We start from the raw sequence: 20890 nt of genomic DNA, 5'->3' as shown, positions 1-20890 counted from the left end.
ATTATATTTAAAAAAAATAGTAAGTCTAGGTAGAGAAGGGATAGTCACACCAGAGTGCCCCACCCTGTGTTCTGGAGCCAGACTGCCTAGGTTCAGACCTGCCTGTGCAAGGCCATTTTCTACTCTATAAAATGGGAATAATAATCATGTCTACATCAAAGGTTTATGGAGTAGATTAGATCAAGTCAGTTATGACATTATTGTTTATTCATTTTTTCAATCATAAAATTCATTAAGTATTTATTAAATGTGTACTATATTCCATGCACTGTTTCAAGCCTTAAGTTACATCAGTATTAGACAAAATTCTTTACCCCCATGGAGCTAATATTCTAGTGACTGTTGTTGATTTGACTCCCCAATACCTTCTCATTTCACCTTTTTATAATTCTTTGACATAATTGATATCCTCATATTGCAGATGAGACTCAAAGAGGTTAATAATTTCCCCAAGTTTACTTTAAACAACTAGAGAGCTGGGATTTAAACCTATCCCAAAACTTCTTCAGGCTACCACACTAAATTAGAGTCACAAGGTGTGTAAGAGGAGCTCACCAAAGAGGGGCAGCAGTGTGGACTGGCTGACTATGCCTCATTAAATGAGGAGGACTGAGTTTGAGAGCATTGGAAGATAAGCAGGATAATCATTGGCAGGAGGAGTGGGAGGGTGTTCCAAGCAGGTGATACAGCCCGGGAAAAGGCATGGAGGCAGGAACAAGAGAGGCCAGGAAACCTGACTGGAATGGAAGGTACATGTTGGAGCTGATTGAGTACAGGAGGCTAATGCTGACTAAGCTGTTTGCGTTGGCCAGGAGAGCCACTGTGATTCTTCAGCAGACAAATGCAGGACAGAAGTATCATTTTGAGGAAGATTAGTCCAGGAATAGTGGATGCAGTCATTTAGCAGGTGTCTGAGTGCATGCACCATAGCTTTCACCCCGGTAGCTTACAGACTCCAGCTGGAGTTACCCAGCATGAGTGGTCTGGGGTCTGGGTGGGCAGTGAGGAGGAGGATGTTTCTGCCCTTTTGGGTCTTTCTTTTGCAAAATGGGAGAAGGGCAAATGTGAAAAGAGAGATAAGAAGGGAGATTTAGCCAAAGGCTTCCTTAGAAAGTTTTCATGTTCCTGGAAGTTTCCAGAACTCTTTTTTTTTTAAAAAATAAATATTTATTGTTCAGATTATTACAGTTGTTCCTCTTTTTTCCCCCCCATAGCTCCCCTCCACCTGGTTCCCACCCCACCCTCAGCCCTTACCCCCACCCACTGTCCTCATCCATAGGTGTACGATTTTTGTCCAGTCTCTTCCCGAACCCCCCACATCCCTTTCCCCCTGAGAATTGTCAGTCCACTCCCTTTCTATGCCCCTGATTCTGTTATATTCACCAGTTTATTCTGTTCATCAGATTTTTTATTCACTTGTTGATATGTATTTTTTGTTCATAATTTTTATCTTTACCTTTTTCTTCTTCTTCCTCTTCTTAAAGAATACCTTTCAACATTTCATATAATACTGGTTTGGTGGTGATGAGTTCCTTTAGCTTTTTCTTATCTGTGAAGCTCTTTATCTGGCCTTCAATTCTGAATGATAGCTTTGCTGGGTAGAGTAATCTTGGTTGTAGGTTCTTGCTATTCATCACTTTGAATATTTCTTGCCACTCTCGTCTGGCCTGCATAATTTCTGTTGAGAAATCAGCTGACAGTCGTATGGGTGCTCCCTTGTAGGTAACTAACTGTTTTTCTTTTGCTGCTTTTAATATTCTCTCTTTGTCTTTTGCTCTTGGCATTTTAATTATGATGTGTCTTGGTGTGGTCCTCTTTGGATTCCTTTTGTTTGGGATTCTCTGTGCTTCCTGGACTTGTAAGTCTATTTCTTTTACCAGGTGGGGGAAGTTTTCTGTCATTATTTCTTCAAATAGGTTTTCAGTATCTTGCTCTCTTCTACTGGCACCCCCATAATTCTTTTTTTAAAAAATATATTTTATTGATTTTTTACAGAGAGGAAAGGAGAGGGACAGAGAGCTAGAAACATCGATGAGAGAGAAACATCGACCAGCTGCCTCTTGCACACCCCCTACCGGGGATGTGCCCGCAACCAATGTACATGCCCTTGACCGGAATCGAACCTGGGACCTTTCAGTCCACAGACTGATGCTCTATCCACTGAGCCAAACCGGTTTCGGCATCCCCCATAATTCTGATGTTGGTATGCTTGAAGTTGTCCTAGAGGCTCCTTACACTATCTTCATATTTTTGGATTCTTTTTTCTTTTTGCTTTTCCGGTTGGGTGTTTTTTGCTTCTTTGTATTTCAAATCTTTGACTTGATTCTTGCGATCCTCTAGTCAGCTGTTGGATCTCTGTATATTATTTTTTATTTCAGTCAGTGTATGCTTAATTTCTAGTTGGTCCTTTTTCATATCCTCGAGGGTCTCGCTAAATTTATCGGCCTTTTCTAGAAAATTCTTGAAAAACCTTATAACCATGGTTTTGAACTCTATATCCAGTAGTTTGCTTTCCTCCATTTCTTTCATTTGTGACCTGTTTCTTTGTTTCTGCATTTTGGCTGCTTCCCTGAGTTGATAGAGTGGCTTTGTGTACTAGGTGTCCTATAGGACCCAGTGGCTCAGCCTCCCCAGTTACCTGAGGTGGACACTCTTGGTGCACCCCTTTGTGGGCTGTGTGCACAGTCTTATAGTTAAGCCTTGATTGTTGTTGGTATCATTGGGAGGAATTGACCTCTAGGCCAATTGGCTGTGAGGATCAGCTGTGTCTACGCTGGGAGAACTTCTGTGCTGGAGACACCCTTATGAGACAAGACTTGCAAAAGCCTCTGTGCTCAGCTTGGATGGGGCGGAGTCTCAGGGCGGAGCAGACAGCAATGGCTTCCCGTCAGCCCTGCCCTAAGAGGCCCCTGGGTCTCAGTGTCCTGCGGTAATCACTGCAAGCACTTCTGAGAGAAAGCTGTCCTCAAGTTTTGCCCGCTGCCAGACAGTCCAGTTTCTCTCGGAATGAGTTTGGGTCTCCAGGGTCTCACCCGGAACTGGAGTTCAGAGTAGTCAGGAGCTTTTGTCTCCCTCCCGATTGAGAAAGCCAGCCGCGTACTCAATTGCCAGCCCTTTCTGCGCGCGTGTGCCTCTGTACCTCTGCCTTCTGCAGCTCCTCTGAGTCTCTGTGTGCTTTTCTCTTTCCTTCTAGTTGTAGAATTTCCACTCAGCCAGCCTTCCTGTGGTTCTGGATGATGTCCATTTTGTCTTTTAGTTGTAGTTTTGAAATTGTTGTGCGAGGCAACAGTTTAGGTGTTTACCTATGCTGCCATCTTGGTTTCTCCCCAGAACTCTATTTTAAAGATCATTGCTCTATGGAGCATAGTGCTTGTTACAAGAAATTACATAGGAAATACTCAAACCACTGTTTCTCAAAGTGTGTTCCATAGAACCGTAGTTTAAGAATATATTTGAAAAGCATTCCCTGTCCAACAAGAATGAAAAATATTGCATACTAGGTTTGGCCTGACCCCCAAGCTCCAGATTCGTAAGGTATGTTGATACGCAAATATTAACGCATAAAGGCTCTGAGAAGTCTTGTAGCAGACAGGCCTGTGTAGCTTTGTCAGGTCTGGTATGTCTCATTTGTCTGCAGACCGTGAGTAAGGAACTTTCCTGAATGCATTTGGGAAATGCCGCCCTGGACAGCTTAGTCTAGTGGGGTTGCTGAATAACAGATTGTAGCACTTAACAGACTAAACAGGCCTGTGAGAAAGGAGCCTAAGCCAACTGATTTCAGAGGGAGGGTGATGAGTTGGAGGGATTATTGAGGAGGCTTTGGCATTCTTAAATCTTTATGAGGGCTTTTCCATTAATCCTGCTTTCTTCCTTTGCACCTTCTTGTCTAAGCAGTGTGATACCATTTTATGCCCCTTAGCTCCCCTGACTCAGTCGGTGTTTGCTTAATACCTACTTACGTATGTTTTATTCTAGTTGTGTGTTTGAATGTCTGTCATTTCCCTCTCTCTGCTGTAATCCCTCTGAGGGCAGTGTTCTTGTCTTACTGCTGTCTTCCCAGCACCTGGCAAAGTGCCCTCCGGCTTGTACATACAGGCTCAACAGGAAGATACTGCTCTTGGATGTAACCGTGGTGGGCCCCGTGCTCGTTTCTAGGCGGACAGAGGAGTAAGACAGTCCTTGTCCTCATGGAGCTCAGTGAGTGGGGAAGGAAGACAAGTGAGCAAGCAATTGAGAGAGAGATTGGGGGAAGCACATGAATGTCTCCTGTTGTGAAATGGGGATGTGGTCCTCAGAGAAGTGTGGCACTCATCAGGTACTTGGTTACTAGGGCGGTGATGGCAGTCTTTATTGCCAACAGTACTTCAGGGGCAGCTACCTCTGTCAGGTTGCGGAAGGGGAATCTGTTAAGTGCTTACTTCTTGCTTCCTTCAAAGCTCAGTTCAGTGTGGCTAGTGCAACTGTGGAACTAAATGTTTAATTTTATTATTTCTGATTTTTATTTTATTTCTGTTAATCCTTACCTGAGGATATTTTTCCATTGATTTTCTGTAATTTATATATTTCCAAATATATTTTTATTGATTTCAGAGAACAAGGAGAGGGAGAAACATCAATGATAAGAGATTCATTGATCAGCTGCCTCCTGTACGCCCCCTACTGGGGATCAAGCCCTCAACCTGGGCATGTGCCCTGGACCGCAATCAAACCTGGGACCCTTCTGTCCGCAGGCCAATACTCTATCCACTGAGCCAAACCAGCTAGAGCTCCGTTGATTTTTATTTTTTTATTTTTTTTAAATGATCATTTTTATTTTTTATTTTTTTATTTATTTATTTTTTAAATTTCTTTATTGATTAAGGTATCACATATTTGTCCTCGTCCCCCCATTCCCATCCCACCCCCCTTCCATTGATTTTTAGAGAGAGTGGAAGGGAGGGGGAGAGATATATAGAGAGAAACATCTATGTGAGAGAGACACATTGATTTGGTTGCTTCCCGCAAGCACCCAACCAGTGCCAGGACTGAGCCTGCAGTCAGGGTACATGCCCTTGACCGGAATCGAACCAAGGACCCTTCAGTCTGCTGGCCGATGCTTTATCCACTAAGCAAAATTGGCTAGGGCTATGTTATTATTTTTAAGTAAGGTATAATGGACACATAACATCCTATTAGTTTCAGGTGTTTAACATAATGACTCAATATTTGTATATATTGCAAAATAATCACAATAAGTCTAGCTAGCTCACCACACATAGTTAACAGTATTTTTTTCTTATGATGAGAATTTTTAAGACCTATGTCTTGCCGGCCAGTGTGGATCAGTGGTTGAGCTTTGACCTATGAACGGCTTGATTCCCCATCAGGGCACATGCCCATGTTGCTGGCTTGATCCCCAGTAGGGGGCATGCAGGAGGTATCCAATCAATGATTATTTTCTCATCATTGATGTTTTCTGTCTCTCTCCCTCTCCCTTCCTCTCTGAAGTCAATAAAAATACATTTTTTTAAAAATCTATGTCACTCTCAAATATGCAGTACAGTGTTATTAACTCTAATACCATATTGTACATTACATCCCAGTGTCTTTTTATTTTATAACTGGAATTTTTTTTACCTTTTGTGTGATTTTTAAATTTTTTTATTTTTAAAATATAGTTGATGTGCAATATTATGTTAGTTGCAGGTGTACAACCCAGTGATTAGACATTTATATAACTTACAAAATGATCACCCTGATAAGTCTAGTACCCATCTGATATCATACATAGTTATTACAACATTATTGACTATGTTCTCTATGCTATACTTTACATCCCCATGACTATTCTGTAACTACCAATTTATACTACTTATTTTTTAAAAAAAATATATTTTGATTTTTTTTTAGAGAGAGGAATCAGGAATTAGACTCTGCAATGGTGTATAGCTTTCCTCAGGCACTAGGCCAGGACCTTCCAACTCATCTGCTCTTTTCTATCTGGCTACTTCTCTGGCTGCCTCAGTTACCAAAAGACGAGGACAAATCAAAGGGATGTGGGAGAACTGGAGCAGAAAGAGATATCTGAACCTTCAACAATTCAAGAAACGGTCCCAGAGCTCAACCACCAAAGAGGGTATGCGCCCGCTCTGAAAATATTTTACAGAAAAATGGCAAAGAAGAGTGAGATTTGGTGCCAGCAGCTTAGATGATGGGAAAGGGTAGGCATGATAACACATGCCAGTGGAACTCAAGCCACATGCCCCGTTACCTTCAGGGTCTTTGACACTTCCCTGCTACAGCTCTCTACTTTGCTGCTCTTAATTTTTGGCTGGTCACCTTAGCACAGGGGCTCTTAAACAAGAGCTGGAGATGGGTTCATGGATACACTTGGGAAGAGAGTCCAGAAACCCCTGAAATGTAGGTAAACTGGTGTGTCTTTTTTTTTTTTTTTTTTATGGAGAAAGTCTATTTTCATCAGATTTTCAAAATGCTTTTGGATCTAGAACAAGTTAAGCATCCACTGTCAGAGTTCATCCTGCCTAGGCCAGCAGGAATCCCAGCCCAAGCCCTTAGACTTGCAGACAACCTTCCCACAAATCCGTTCTTGTCCCCAGCATTGAAGAGCACCCCACCCAGCCCCAGGTTAAATCCAGGTGGCTCTTCTGTTACCGCCCCCTTCCCCAGGCTGCCACTACCTCAGAAAGCAAGAAGTTCCCGCTTACACCCCGCTCCTGTAGGAGCACAGCCATTTCCTCCCATTAGCTTACAGGTAGAGAAGGTGAGGCATTGTTTGTGGTCTTCCTGGGACCCACTTTACATTGACAAATGGCTTCAGCCCTAACCGGTTTGGCTCAGTGGATAGAGCGTCGGCCTGGGGACTGAAGGGTCCCAGGTTCGATTCCGGTCAAGGGCATGTACCTTGGTTGTGGGCACATCCCCAGTAGGAGGTGTGCAGGAGGCAGTTGATCGATGTTGCTCTCTCATCGACATTTCTAACTCTCTATCCCTCTCCCTTCCTCTCTGTAAGAAAATCAATAAAATATATATTTTAAAAAAAGAGAAATGGCTTCACCCTGTCACCTTGCAGCTTTCGTTCGCTAGTGTAATCGCCCAGCTACTCGGACTGCCACCCCCAGCCTTTAGCTAAACTCTGGGCTGGCTTGCTTCCCCAGCCCCAGTTATCTCCTTCCATTCCCCAACTCTACTAGATCTCCTGGAACACAATTTAATTAAAGATGAAGCCTTAAAATTAGATGCATTGAAGTTCATGCCGGTTGGTGGTTTCTAGAATTCTAGCTCTCAAAACACTTCAGTGATGAGGAAAAGAGTAAAAGAATATGTAAGCACATCTCTAGCTACATTTCCTTAATACTGAGGAGAGAAAAGAAATTATATATACTTTTTTTTTTTTTAACAAAAAAGACCCCAAGCATTTCTCCCTTTATTGGCCTTCCTGCTTCAAAGGTTGCCCACCCAGCACTAAACAGTTCCAGGTAACCGTAAGCCCACAGGCTTTGGAGGTAGGTGGGTCTAGATCAGATCTCATTGTGTGACCTTACGCATTACTTCACCTGCCTGTGCCTGTGAAGCAGCAATAATGCCTGCTGCATGGACTTCATGGGCTCATGGAAACAGTGAACAGATGGTGTAACCATCAAATCTTACCCAAGTACACGTGTGACAACCTCTAAATGTATCACAGTTAGTAACACTCTGGTGCTACTCGTCTGGGGAGATACCCCTTGACAGAGGCTGTAGATTATATATAGGCACCTTTCTAGTTGACTGCTGTGGGCTTGATGCTGGTAAGGTTTCAGTGAGTGCTCCTGCACCATTTTGCTGGAAGAATCAGAGGAGTCCAAGTGTTCTTTTGACTGCATACTTCAGAAAACTGACTGGTCAAAGGGTACAAACCTCCAGTTATAAGACAAAGAAGTTCTGTGTGGATCTAATGTATAGCATGGTGATTGTAGTTATACTTGAAAACTGCAGAGAGATGATTTTTATTTTATTTTATTTTTAGAGAGAGAAACAGTTTGTTGTTCCACTTACTTATGCATATATTAGTTGATTCTTGTATGTGCACCGGCCGGGATCGAACCCACAACCTTGGTGTATCAGGATGATACACCAACTGAGCTACCCGGCCAGGGCTACTAAGAGATGAGTTTAAATGTTTTTACCACAAAAAAGAAATGCTGATTATGGGACATCATGGAGGTGTTAAGTAACAGTATGGTGGTAATGATTTTGCAATATATGAGAGCACCAAATCAACATGTTGTATACCTTAAACTTACATAATGTCATGTCAGTTATATTTCAGTAAAGCTGGGGGTGGGGGGGAAAAAAAAACTAGAAAACTATCTGACCCTGAAAATTCTGTTTTCCTCCCAGCACATTTGCAGGTCGGCCACGCTGGCTGGATGGGGGGAGCTGTATGGACGAACTGGCTACAACTATATTTTCTCAGGTGACTGTTAAGCTGTGTCCTCTGTGACTTAAGAACAAGGGCCCAATCATAGAGAATGGCCACCCCTAGCCACAGTGGCATGTGGCATCGGTAGAGGGTGGGAGCAAGCTGGGGAGAGGCTAGGTGCCTTCTTTTGTCACCCAAGGAGATGTTTGGCCTAGAAGACTGCCAGCATGTGGGGCATCTGGTGCTGAAGAGACACAAAGGCTGTCAGTAGGGGTGGATCTGGTGGGGGGAGGCTGGTCAGGACTTCCCTGGGTGGAGCCCCTGGATCCACCGCCTCGGTGCTCACAGACTCTCTCTCTGGCAGGGGGTGCAGATGATGCCTGGGCGGATGCAGAGGACATCACAGAGGAGGACTGTGCTCTCCGGTCAGTGCCACATTGTTATGGGTTGGGCTGGTGTTGGGGTCGGGTGTCTGACCAGTGGTGGCCCTTTTCATACTGATTCAGATTCATCCCTGGTCCAGGTGAGTGGATTGGCTCCCTTCCTCCCACTGCTAAGTCCATAATTCAGGGTTGTTGAACTCCATCATGTGGCTTCACACCAAAGTGGACTTTATTGAATACATGAGCAGTCTCTCTTCACCCTGGCTCACATCAGGATCCCAGAAATAATGTCCTAGTCCAGACCCCGTGTGTGTGTCTTTAAGCCCTACAGTTTCCAGAGTGTGGCCAGGGTGGTGAAGGCCAGCTTGCCTGCCAGGTGTCACACAGCACACTTGGTGCTGAGGCACAGGGCAAGTGCTTCCGTACCCACGTGAGAGATGTAGAGAGAAGACGCTCCATAGCTTTATTAGGTCCTCGCCGGTTTAGGTCAGTGGATAGAGCGTTGGCCTGTGGACTGTAGGGCTCTGTGTTCAATTCCGGTCAAGGGCACATAACTTGGTTCCAGGCTCCTCCCTGACCCAGGCCTTGGTTGGGGTATGTGCAGAAGGCAACCAATTGATGTGTTTCTTTCACATCAATATTTCTCTGTCTTTCCCTCTCTCTTCCACTTTCTAAAAATCAATGGAAAAATGTCTCACTAGAGGATTAAAAACAAACAAACAAACAAATACCTTAGGCCCCCGTAAAGGCAGGAAATGGGCTGGTTCACACTGTTCATACTTCTTTCCAAATGTTCTTAGAAAACAGCAGTATAGGATATTTTGGAAAAGCTCCTTTGCATGGTCTGCACCACATGGGAAGTCTTTAACTGGTATCAAGTGTCCCTGGAATGCACATGATCACCCTAGTAAGATCAGCTGCCCCACATCATGGCTCAGTCCCTGGAAGGCCTCACACTGTGCCTGGGGTTCTGCCTGTGAGTCCGAGAGCAGCGGCCTGGCTTGTGCTCAGGAATGTTTGGCTCTTCCCCCGAGATCAGCCAGGCCTTCTTCCACAGCTTATACTTTTTGGTGAGGAGACTGCTAGGGACAGCTAAGCAGTGGACATAAAAAAAGTTAATGGGGACTGTTTGCTCATTCTACTTTTGCCTTAATCTGTGTGACTGATCAAAAGGGGGATTAGGAGAATTTTATTTTTCTCCTGGCTTCATAGGCCTGCTAAATAGAAGGAATTCAGTTGCTAGTATCTCACATTCAGTTGATAAGATAAGCTTTAAAAAGTCCATCTGCCACCAAGCATTTCAGTCTGTTCCGATATGAGCGAGCCATGGCTAAAAATGGTCATAAAGGTGGAGGGATATAAACTCTATAATGGAAGCTCAAATACTCTATCAGCCATCAGCTTGCTGCTTTTTAGAACTTGGAGATTATCTTGGGTCTTCTGGCTTAATGTCAAGCTGGGCCAAAAAGCCTTTCCCTGGTTCAGGGCTGCAACTTGCTTCTTTGAAATGCATCTCAGAGGAGGTAATCTCTTAGAAAGTCACCTTCTCCAAATCTTTTTCTAGAACCAGTTTTTCTGTCTTCCCTTCCCTCCATTTTCTGGAGAAGGGAAACAATTTCTTGCCCATAACATCTGTATTTCTTTGAACAAGCTCACCAACCCCCAGTTCTTTTTTTGAATGAGTGTGCAGTGCAACTTGTCCCTCTGGCTCTTTGTTTCAGAAGTTCCGACACACATCTTTTTGATAAGGTCAGAGGCTATGACATCAAGCTGCTTCGGTACCTGTCAGTCAAATACATCTGTGACCTGATGGTAGAGAACAAGAAGGTGAAGTTTGGCATGAAGTAAGTACAGGGCACCCACTGTGAAATGGGCAGAAGCGATGTGTTCACAGGCTTTTGGGTTGGTGGTAGTACGTAGTGGTTACTGAGGGCTCACCACATGCCAGGCCTTGTGCTAAGAGCTTTCTGTCATCCTTACATTGTACCTTTACACAGCCCTGCAACAGGTTCTAGTGTTGCCCATCTTGCAGGCAGGGAACTGAAGCACAGAGAAGTTAAATAACTTGCTCAAGTTCATCCAGATAGTAACGAAGGAGCCAGGAGTCTCCAACCTGTGCTCTGCTGCCTCCTCTGAGACACCCTTGAAGGTTTTCCTTTGGCTCCAAGTTCTACACCATCTCTGGTAGATTAGAGTCTCTTGTAGTGGGACAACAACAAAAATCAGTGTATATTCAATTTTTACTTCGCATATGGAACAAAGCTTCATGTGATAAGGCAGAACTTGAAAAATTGGAACCCTTGTGAGGGTGATGAAATTGTAGATTTTCTGAACATTTTTTTATAATATTGACTTTTAATTATGCTGAGGTTGTCCTAGAAAATAAGGCATAAGCTCTACAGATATCTGAATATCTCTTATCCCTCCTCCTTCATCTGCCAGGACAGTCCTAAGTCTTTACCCTTCAGATGCTGCTTGTTCCCCCTGTTTCGGAGTGTCCTCAGTGAGTACTGAGGTGAGAGCCCCCAAAGTTATTTGGCTCTCGTCTTACACCACCTTCCAGGTCAAAGTGGCTGTGCTGCCTTCACTTGTGGGACTTAGGTGGAAGGTTGTTCTGCAAATTTAGGTTCTGGTTGTTTCGCTGCAGTATTAGAGGGAGAGTAACCTCTTGCTTGGTATGTTAGGGTAGGGGCAGCTACATTTCTTAATTGTTCAAAGTAAACACTGCTGAAAGAAATCATTGTAACTCTAAAGAGTAGTTTGTTTAGCAAGAGGTTCGTTTAAGTTGTTACAGTACTCATTGGGGAATGGTGTGTCTGTGTTGTGATGTCATAACACATTATGTCCTGTCTTGTAGTGTAACCTCCTCCGAGAAGGTGGACAAAGCCCAGCGCTATGCCGACTTCACTCTCCTCTCCATCCCGTATCCAGGTAGGGAGTCTTTTCAGGGTCTAGTCAAGTGGCAGGCTTCCAAGGACCCGGGGCTCTCGGAGGCCGTCGTAGGCCTTTTCACTTAGTGTCCCAGAGCTTTCTGGAAGGATCTTGTCGGTCAGCATAGCACACCATGGCTCCCACACAGAGGCGGTCACATTCAGGGTAGGGCGCTGTCCTGGAAGAGGCTTTCCATTCGCAGGGACCTAGGGGTTGAGCGAGTTACTTCACCTCTCTGAGCCTGAGGCTTTCTCGGGTGTCATTTGGAGCTCAGTGCGGCTTAACTCAGGGTTTTGTTGTGAAGATTAGATGAGACCATGTTTATCAGTGTGCTCTGTGCAGGCAAGGTAGAAAATGACATTGTGAGTACTCAGGGTCACCAACAAATCATGCTAGTCTGGCCCCAGCGGATGTGACCCTTTTTGCAAGGCTCTTCTGGTAGGAGAAGAGTATCATTGCTCTACCCCTGGTTGCACGTAGTTGTGTGTCGTTGGTGGTGGCTTCACCATGTTGCAAAGCACTTTGGTGTGCATAGAGCTAGCTAGCTAGCTGCAAGTTTGTCTTCGGCGCACAGACGTGTATGTGACCTGTGGGCAGTATTCTATGCACTGGATACTAAAGCTGTATTGGTCCAGTTGGTAACAATTAAGTTAGCTGGCTATACCCGTTTGTTCAGCCAGGGAGTCCAAGGAGCCCCAACAGCAGTGTAAGACTGTCAGCAAGCAGCAGGAAGTATACTCTTTCCTGCTTCTCAGCACCAGCCTCTGCCTTTAGTCCTGTGCTGGACCTTGTCTCCTCATCTTGGAGCCACATAGTCAATAGCAAGGGCAGGCCGGTGACAGCAGGTTGCTGTATAGCCAAGAGGCTTTCTCATTAGAACTACAAGTTCATCTAGTGCCTGGCAGGGAGAGTGAATCTTCATCAGTGTAAGTTGCTGACCCTGGATGGCCTGGTACTCTTACAACGGCTTCCACTGCACTCTCCTCATTCTTCTCTGCCAGCGTAGCATTTGGTGCCATGAAGAGCTGGGCTTGAGTCCCAGCTGTAGCACTGTGTATCCTTGAACAAGTCCCTTAACCCTTCTGAGCATCTGTTTCATTCTCCATAAAATGAAGATAATGGTGCTCATTTCAGGTTAAAGTGCCAGACCCATCCCTGACAGGTGCTTGGTAAACACCAGGCCAACCACGGGTACCTGGGAGGAGAGGCTCAGAGCAGCTCCTCTTCCCTAAGAGCACTGTGGGCAGATGCTGACCACAGCAGTCATGCCAGGAGCTTGCCAGCAGCAGAGCTGCATCCGGGCAGGAGTGTGCAACCAGGTGTCCACTCGAGCTGTCCGGTAGAGCTTGGTTTCTGACCAGGCTGTGACTCCCGGGAGATGTTTTGGGGAGACTTCACAGACTGAAGTTCTCTGCAGAAAAGTCCGCGTTGCCTGAGGAACCAGACATTGCTTTCTTTGCTTATGTTTTGGTTCTTTTTTTTTTTATGTTTTGGTTCTAAGGACGTAATTACAAAAAGTTTTGCCAGAAGTTTGAAAACCACTACTTCAGAACAATAGCACAATATCCTTTCTGTGGTAGTTTAACAGCTTGTTACAGGCTCCCAAAATGTTAGCACCCTTTGACTCAGTTATTCATTAGGCCATAATCCTGCCAACTTGGGGGTAAAGATGTTCATCACAGTGTCTGTTGATACCAGCAAAATGTGGGAAATGTTTTCATTAATCAGAATAATGAATGTGTAAATGATGGTACAGCCTTTGATAGAATGGAATATTACATAGTCATAGAAAAATGCTTTAACTTTTTGACATGGAAAGATGCTTAAGATGCTAAGCAGGATACAAGATTATATAAAGTAGTCCCCCCTTATTTGTGATTTCATTTTCTGTAGTTTTGGTTATCCGTGGTTAGCCACGGTCTGAAAATATTAAGTGGGAAATTCCAGAAATAAACAGTTCATAAGTTTTAAACTGCATGCCATTCTGAGTAGTGTGATGAAATCTCACACTGTCCCTCTCTGTCCTGCCCCGGATGTGAATCATCTCTTTATCCAGCATATCCACAGTATTTATGCCACCTCAACTATCAGATCAACTGTCATGGTAGCGCAGTGCTTGTGTTCAAGTAACCATTATTTTACTTAATTATGGTCCCAAAGCATAAGGCTAGTGATGTTGGCAATGCAGATATGCCAGAGAGAAGCTGTAAAGTGTGTGTATAGTACATACACACTGTAGTATTGTAGTACAATTTCAGCTATGTAAGGGGAAAAGTGCCTACACAATGTTTATATACTACATCTAAAAATGTTTATATATTACATCTGATAGTTTATGTATTGAGGGGAGGGATTAATAAAAATAAAGCCAAAAGCGACATATGTAATATTTTCAACAATAAAAAATTAATTAAATAATAAATAAAGCCAAGGATGGGAGAGTTGCCATTGCACATGCAGAAAAGGGGACTGAAGCACTTTTTAAAATATATACATTTTTATTGATTTCAGAGAGGAAGGGAGAGAGCGAGATAGAAACATCAACGATGAAAGAGAATCATTGATCAGCTGCCTCCTGCACGCCCCACACTGGGGATCGAGCCCACAACCAGGCATGTGCCCTGACCAGGATTCAAACCGTGACCTCCTGGTTCATAGGTCAATGCTCAACCACTGAGCCACGCCGGCTGAAGAAGCACATTTAATTGCTATACTTAAGTTCTTGAATTTCTTCACATGCCTGTATCACTTCATAAAAAGAAAAAATTACCATTATCCAAACCAAGTCATAAAATATACTTTGCTGAGGTTGAGGAGTCTCAGCTGAACCCTCTAATGACTTTGAAGCCCAGACAGGAACTGTGATGGTATCAGTTCTAGTTCTGTCCAACCAACTTGAGCTTAGACTGGCCCTTGAAAATGGGAAGTGTTCTGGGAGCACTTCCTTCAGGGACCGAAATAGATGGGACGAAAACTCCCAGCATGAGTTTAATTTGTCTCCTTGAGTGCGGCTGTTCTCGCCCCACTTTTGGTCCCATTGCTCTTGCCTCTCAGTATGTTCAGAAGCCTGTTCAGGTGATGGATGTTAGAAATTGCCCTGGGTACTGAGTCTATTTTAATTCTATTTTTTTTCTCACAAAAAATTGCTTCTGCATCATGGGCCAGTCAGAGCTCCTTCTAGAGCCTGCAGTGTTGATCTGAGCAGCCGAGTTTGGGGGAAAAACACTTCACAGGAGCTCTGAGAGATAATTATGTCTTCTAAACCTGGGCTCATAAGCTCAGGGCCCCTGTCTGATATTTATGTTTCTTCTTGCTCCCAGTGAGGTACCAGGAATAGGCTGGAGTATTATAGCTGGGATTGTTTCCTGACTTCGGAGCCAGAAGTGAGGTTTGGGGGATTAGAGTGCAAAGTGTGTGTGGGATGAGAGCCAAGTCTATAAACATGTGACTTTCATCTCCAAAGGACCTGTTCTTTCTTCCCTGGGTGACCTCAGACAGGAACTTGGCCCAAGAGTAGCTGGAGAGTTCCATGTTAATATTTTTGGCTTGTAGCCACTTCCACAGAATTTGAACAACTATTTTGCCTTTGGGGACCTCACCAAACAGACCTGTGGCCAAAGCCATGTGCCCCCCAAAGTTTGTGTTGTCCTGCTTGAGGAACTGAGAGTGACTTCAGGAAGCTACTCTCAAGATGCCTTCTCCCATCCTTGGGGCTCGAAGCCACAGCAGCCCAAGGATGTCCCTGTGTTACGGTGTGAGAGCAAGCCGCATGCTTCCTGAGTCAGGCAGCTGCCTGTAAGCTGCGGGCTGGCACTGTGGGCTCTTGTTGCAGCAGCACCATGATGCTAATGTGCTGCCATTTGAATGCCACTTGTACCAGAGCTGTGCTAGGTGTTTTATATGTGTTATTTCATTTTATCCTTAACCATGTTACAAATGAGAAAATCAAGGCTTAGAGAATTTAAACAACTTGTTCGCCGTCCCAGAGCTAAGCTAAAAGCTGAGATTTGAAGCTGGGAATGTTGCCTAAGCCCTTTCTCTCCACATTTCCTCTCTATATTCCTGAGGATTTACCCTAGTGGAGGTTATCACTTTTCTAGCAAATGATACAGAAAGCACATCTTGGCCAGGTTTGTTGGAGCTGGACCTGTCTCTTGAGCACCTGTCACATTTCAGGCACTGTCTGTGTCCTTTCCAGTACGTTACAGTGTTCAGCCCTCACTGAGAGCCTGCGAGTTTGGTGTCAGAGCGGAGGGGAGTGATCTGTAACTACACAAATTGCCGAGATGGTGCTGACAGTTGTAGGCCATGTTTTTGTTTGCTGGCTGTTGACACTTCAGGGGCATGTAGGACAGGGGACCTGAAACGAGAAAGTTGTAACCAATAACTCCATCAGTGAGTACAGATGGAGAGAGATACAGAGAGGTATGCAGGCAGGTCATATGTCCTTGGGAAGGCATGTAACTGGCAACCAGACTATCTCTCACCTGCCCATTCCAGTCCCCACCCCCCACCCCCAGGTCAACTGTGGCTTCACTTGGGGCCTACCATGTGTAGAAGCTGGTGGCCCCCTCAGTCCTACAGCACTCAGGGGCATCTCAGGAGACTGGGCTGGAAAGAGTGGTGTCGTAACTCTGCCCTTCTTTTCCAGGCTGTGAATTTTTCAAGGAATATAAGGATCGGGATTACATGGCTGAAGGGCTCATTTTTAACTGGAAGCAGGTATGAACAATAATATTTGTAGGCTTGGGTCTTATGTTTCTTTGTAAAGGGAGACTATGGAGAACAGCTAACAATCTTTTTGGAGAAAACAAGGACCTTCCCCTCCCCTCCCCTCCCCTCCCCTCCCCTCCCCTCCCCTCCCCTCCCCTCCCCTCCCCTCCCCTCCCCTCCCCTCCCCTCCCCTCCCCTCCCCTTTCCCCTAAATGAGTCTCATTTTTCTCTCTCCTTCTTCTTGTATGTACATGTTTACATTCACATTATATATACTTTCCTTTCCCCTTTAATTTCTCCCTTTCTGTAAAGGCGTTTTCAGGGACAAAATAGGAAAAGTCCTTTGCTCCACCATCTGTGTCAAGAGTGGGACCAACACCTGTTCCTTCCCCAGTCGGTGGGAGCAGGCCACAGGAGCATGCTGGGTCTGAGCACAGGTCCATCACATCTGTCTCAGCGGTAAACACTCGAGCTGCTAAACGGAAAGCTCCACTCAGCAGCAACATCCGGTCCCTTTCACCTTAAGCTCTCACTCCCAGGGTAGCACAGGCATCTGGCTCAGGGGGCAAGCACTATGGAGGGACATCCTGGCTGCCTGTGGTAGCCACAGCTTCAGGGCCACAACTTGCCCTGTCACCAGGGCTTCTCCTGATGGCCAGCCCGAATCTCACGGGTGTCTTTTCTGTCCCCAGGACTACGTCGATGCCCCATTGAGCATCCCCGAGTTCCTGACTTGCTCTCTGAACATTGACTGGAGCCAGTATCAGGTGAGGGGCCCGACTCGAGCAGGGCAGAATAAGGGAATGGGCCAAGGGGACGCTTGGTGCCAGTCCCTCATGCAGATACCGGGAGGCTGGCTGGTGCCTCCAACCTTGCACTGCCTAGGAAAGGAGGAACTGCTCATCTGTTGACTCTCTCTCCTGATTCGCTCTTGGCCCAGAAAACCTAAGCTTTCTGAACGTGACTCAAACATCTGTGTCCACCAGGGGGTTCTGTTTCCAGAGGACCTCGTGGTGTCTGCTTTCCAGCTCTGGGCTTTAGTAATTTTTTTTTCCTTTTTCCTTTTAAATGTGTGTTCTGCCAGAGGAAGTGCAGAGCTGCCTGACCTCATTTGATTATAAAAACTTCAAAATTATTTCCATTGTGCTCCTCTCTGTCGCTGGCTACCATGGAAGAGGCCCTAGTCTTACTGGCTGGATCCATCTATCTACTTACTGTGTTTGTCGCTGTACAAGTCCAGAGGCGTCAGCAGTTCCTTGTCACTTGCTTCAGCCAGGACAAGTAGCCTTGTTTTCCCTATCTGTTCCCTCTGCCTGGCTGACACACTGCCTTCAGGATTTGGCTCAGTGTCCATTCCAGGAGGACTTCCCTGATGTCCTCTCCCCCACACCTGGAGGGTCACATACCTGTATCCATATTCCCATTGACTCCTAGGCAAAGTTATCATGGAATTTTCCACTGAAATATGGTCACTGGTTTAGACATCTGCTTCCCCGTCTCCAGTAGACAGAGCTCCAGGAGTACGAGCAGCCACCGCCTGTGCGTCCCCAGCACAGAATCTAGAGCTGGAAAGACCAAGCCAGTGAAACCTCCTGTCTCCCTCCTCCCTTCCTCCACCCCATCCACCCCTGAGGTCTCTCAGAGAGGCCCAGCCCAGCTCTTAGGCAGCTATGTGTTCCCATATGATCTTAGACTGTTTTCCTAGTAGCAGGTGGTGTGTAAAGGTAGAGGTTGTGCTGCTTTTATCTTACACATCCAGCCCCCAATCACAGAGCAGATCCTCCATGACTATTTGGTGAATGAGAGTGGTGTCAGGTCTCTATGCAGGTGTTTTCTACAAGGGCGTATTGGGAACGACAGCAGGCCAGTGTTTGTTGTGCCCCAGCAGCCTGGGGAAGGGACAGGTTGGGGGGCCCTGCTGCCTGGTCTCAAGTCCCAGACTGTACCTGGACAGAGTGAGTGGCCAAAGGAATCTGCAGGCTTCCTTCTTAATTTATTATATGCAGAGGTCTCAAGTAGGCCCTACCCCAAGCCACACTTGCTCTCCCTTCTGGCACATTGTTTCTCCTTATGTGGGTACAAACTAGATCTGATAAACTACTTCCTCATCAAGTAAGGTGCAACCGTAGGGGTTCGATATGTTGACACTGCCAAGGACGTTTGTTTCTCTAGAAAGGAGTCCTGTGTGTGAGGAGTTCTGCTGAGTAGACAGAAGCCCTGGATCTAGGCCCTAGCTTGCTCAGCCTTTCTTGCAAGGCTCTGTGGCCTTGAGCAAGTGCCCTCAGTTCTCTCTGAAAGTGGAGTTAACTTCTATTTCAGCATTGTGGCGAGGTTCAAATATGATCACTGTGAGAAAGTGTCCTCTTAACTGAAATGCCAGGCTGATTTTTGTGATAATTAAGAACTAGGCTACTTACTAGCTTGCTAACTCAAGGGAGTGAACACTAATAACGTTCTAGGCACAAAAGGAGAAGGGCAGGGCTTCCTCTCAGGATTCCAGCCTCCCCAGTTGCTCAACTGGTTGGTCTCACTGGGCCTCCTACCATCCTCTTCCTCAGCCAGGTGTGGTTTCTGGCCTTTCAGCCCCTTCACATGGGGGTCCAGGACTCCCCATTACTCCTCACTCATACATCATTCACTTATTAGCCCACTGCCAGGTTACCCAGGCCAGGCCTCTCTTGGTGATCTGCATCTGCATCACCTTTTGCAAGTATCCCTCTGGGCTGCCATCTCAAACTCAAGTTGGCCAAACTGCCCACAGTGCCGCCAGACCCGCCACCATTTACCTAGATGCTCAAACTTGAAAATTGGGTGCTTTTCTCCCCCCATGCCCATTGCCACATCCCATCAATTCTTAAATCTCTGTCCCTGGTGAAACTCTCCAGTTCTTCTTGCCTCCCTCTCTTAGCCTAGTCCAGGCCACTGTCATCTCAAGAGAATCTCATATCTGAATGTGGGGCGCATTGAGGGGCTCTGGAAATGGTGAATGTAAAGCACTTGAAAAGGGCCTCACAAATAGCACTACTCAAATCACGGAGCAAGGTCTTCATAGTCATCCCTTCCCTAAAACCCACCAATGACTTTGTTTGTTTGTTTGTTTGTTTACTTATTTATTTATTTCAGAGAGGAAGGGAGAGGGAGAGAGAAAAAGAGAGAAACATCAATGATGAGAATCATTGATTGGCTGCTTCCTGCACACCCTACACTGGGGATCCAACCCACACCCGGGCATGTGCGCAATCACTGAACCACGCCAGCCAGGCCCCCACCACTGGCTTTCATCCAGGACCCTTATGTGGCCCACCGGCTCCCATGTCCCAGCCTTGTTCCTGTGGATGGCCATCCTCTCCCCCAGCCACACCGGCCTCCTTTTAGCCCCTGAAGGAAGAGTGCTTTCCAGGTTTGCACATGCCATTCTCTCTGCCAGAAACACTCGTCCACTTTCCCTCTCTTCTTCTTATATTCATGTCACCACCTCCAAAAAGTGCTCCCTACTGGTCCCCCGGATCAGGCTAGGCTCAGCCCACCAACTCCATGGTCCCGCAGCATCCTAGAGGTCTTCTTTTCATCAGTCCACCTGCAGCAGTTCACTTTGCCTTTCCTCTCCTGCAGCCCCGTGAGGGCTGAGGTCATTGTTCGCCACGGTGTCCCAGGGCCCATGGTTCACCCGTTGATGTCCACAAGTGGGAGAGTGCTTGTGGCAAGACACGTGTGGTCTTGCAGCTCTCTATGCAACCAGATTGAATTCCATAGAGGTCTGCTTTTTCTTTCTGTGCCCTTTGACCCCTTCCAGCGTCTGCTTCTCAAGCTAGCCCCTGACCGTGAATAGGCAGTGAAGGAACATTCTCCAGGTGTGTCATAGTCCCTAAAGCACTAAGCCTTGGAGATGCAGAGATGCCAAAATGGTCTCTGTCCCTGCTGGGCTCAATGTAGGAGAAGAGGCAACAAAATAACCATCACCTGCATAATAGAGGTATTGACCAGTGGCCGCAGAAGAAGACTGCAGAGAATATGAGCTTTCCAGTCAGGGGGAAGAGTGCTCCAGGCATAAAAACATAAGTCACTTGGTGCACACCTCCACACTCAGAGACTTATGGATCATGTCGGATAAGAGAGTCAGGTCAGCCTAGATTTTAGTGCACTTCCCAGGTCTCCCTCACATTCTGCAATCTCCTCAAACTTTTATTTCTTTGTTATTGTTGGAAAAGTCCCTGCAGTGTAGCATGTGACTAAGAATGTGAACTTCGAAGTCCAGCAGGGCTGGGTTCATGCCCCAGCTCAGCTTAGCTCTGTGACCTTGAGCCTCTACCAACCCATCGCTCTCCAGCCTATGGCTCCTCTCCCAGCACTGAGCTCATTGTGAATTTGCTGCCTCTCCCTGGTTGTCAGTGTCCCCTTTGAATAACCACCTGGTTCTGATCCTTGTTTGGTCCTGCCCACTCCTCGCTGCTGCAGTCTTTCC

General features: G+C 46.0%; 1 protein-coding gene across 6 annotated transcripts in view; it reads left to right on the top strand.

The window, feature by feature from the left end:
- Nucleotides 1-20890, top strand: part of MTMR14 (myotubularin related protein 14) — a 49794-nt gene that overhangs the window by 6164 nt on the left and 22740 nt on the right. For 4 of the 6 annotated variants that reach the window (XM_079795388.1, XM_079795386.1, XM_079795391.1 and 1 more), the window contains exons 4-9: nucleotides 8380-8455; nucleotides 8766-8826; nucleotides 10506-10628; nucleotides 11642-11715; nucleotides 16367-16437; nucleotides 17121-17195. In XM_079795388.1, coding sequence (XP_079651514.1) covers nucleotides 8380-8455; nucleotides 8766-8826; nucleotides 10506-10628; nucleotides 11642-11715; nucleotides 16367-16437; nucleotides 17121-17195 — 480 coding nt within the window. The remainder of the gene's footprint in view (nucleotides 1-8379; nucleotides 8456-8765; nucleotides 8827-10505; nucleotides 10629-11641; nucleotides 11716-16366; nucleotides 16438-17120; nucleotides 17196-20890) is intronic. The other 2 variants (XM_079795389.1, XM_079795387.1) reach the window with 1 other exon arrangement.

This window comes from Cnephaeus nilssonii (assembly GCF_951640355.1).
Source record: "Cnephaeus nilssonii genome assembly, chromosome: 17".
Lineage (NCBI taxonomy): Eukaryota > Metazoa > Chordata > Mammalia > Chiroptera > Vespertilionidae > Cnephaeus > Cnephaeus nilssonii.
The sequence above is the reverse complement of the archived record's forward strand: the minus strand, read 5'-3'. Positions and strand labels throughout refer to the sequence as shown.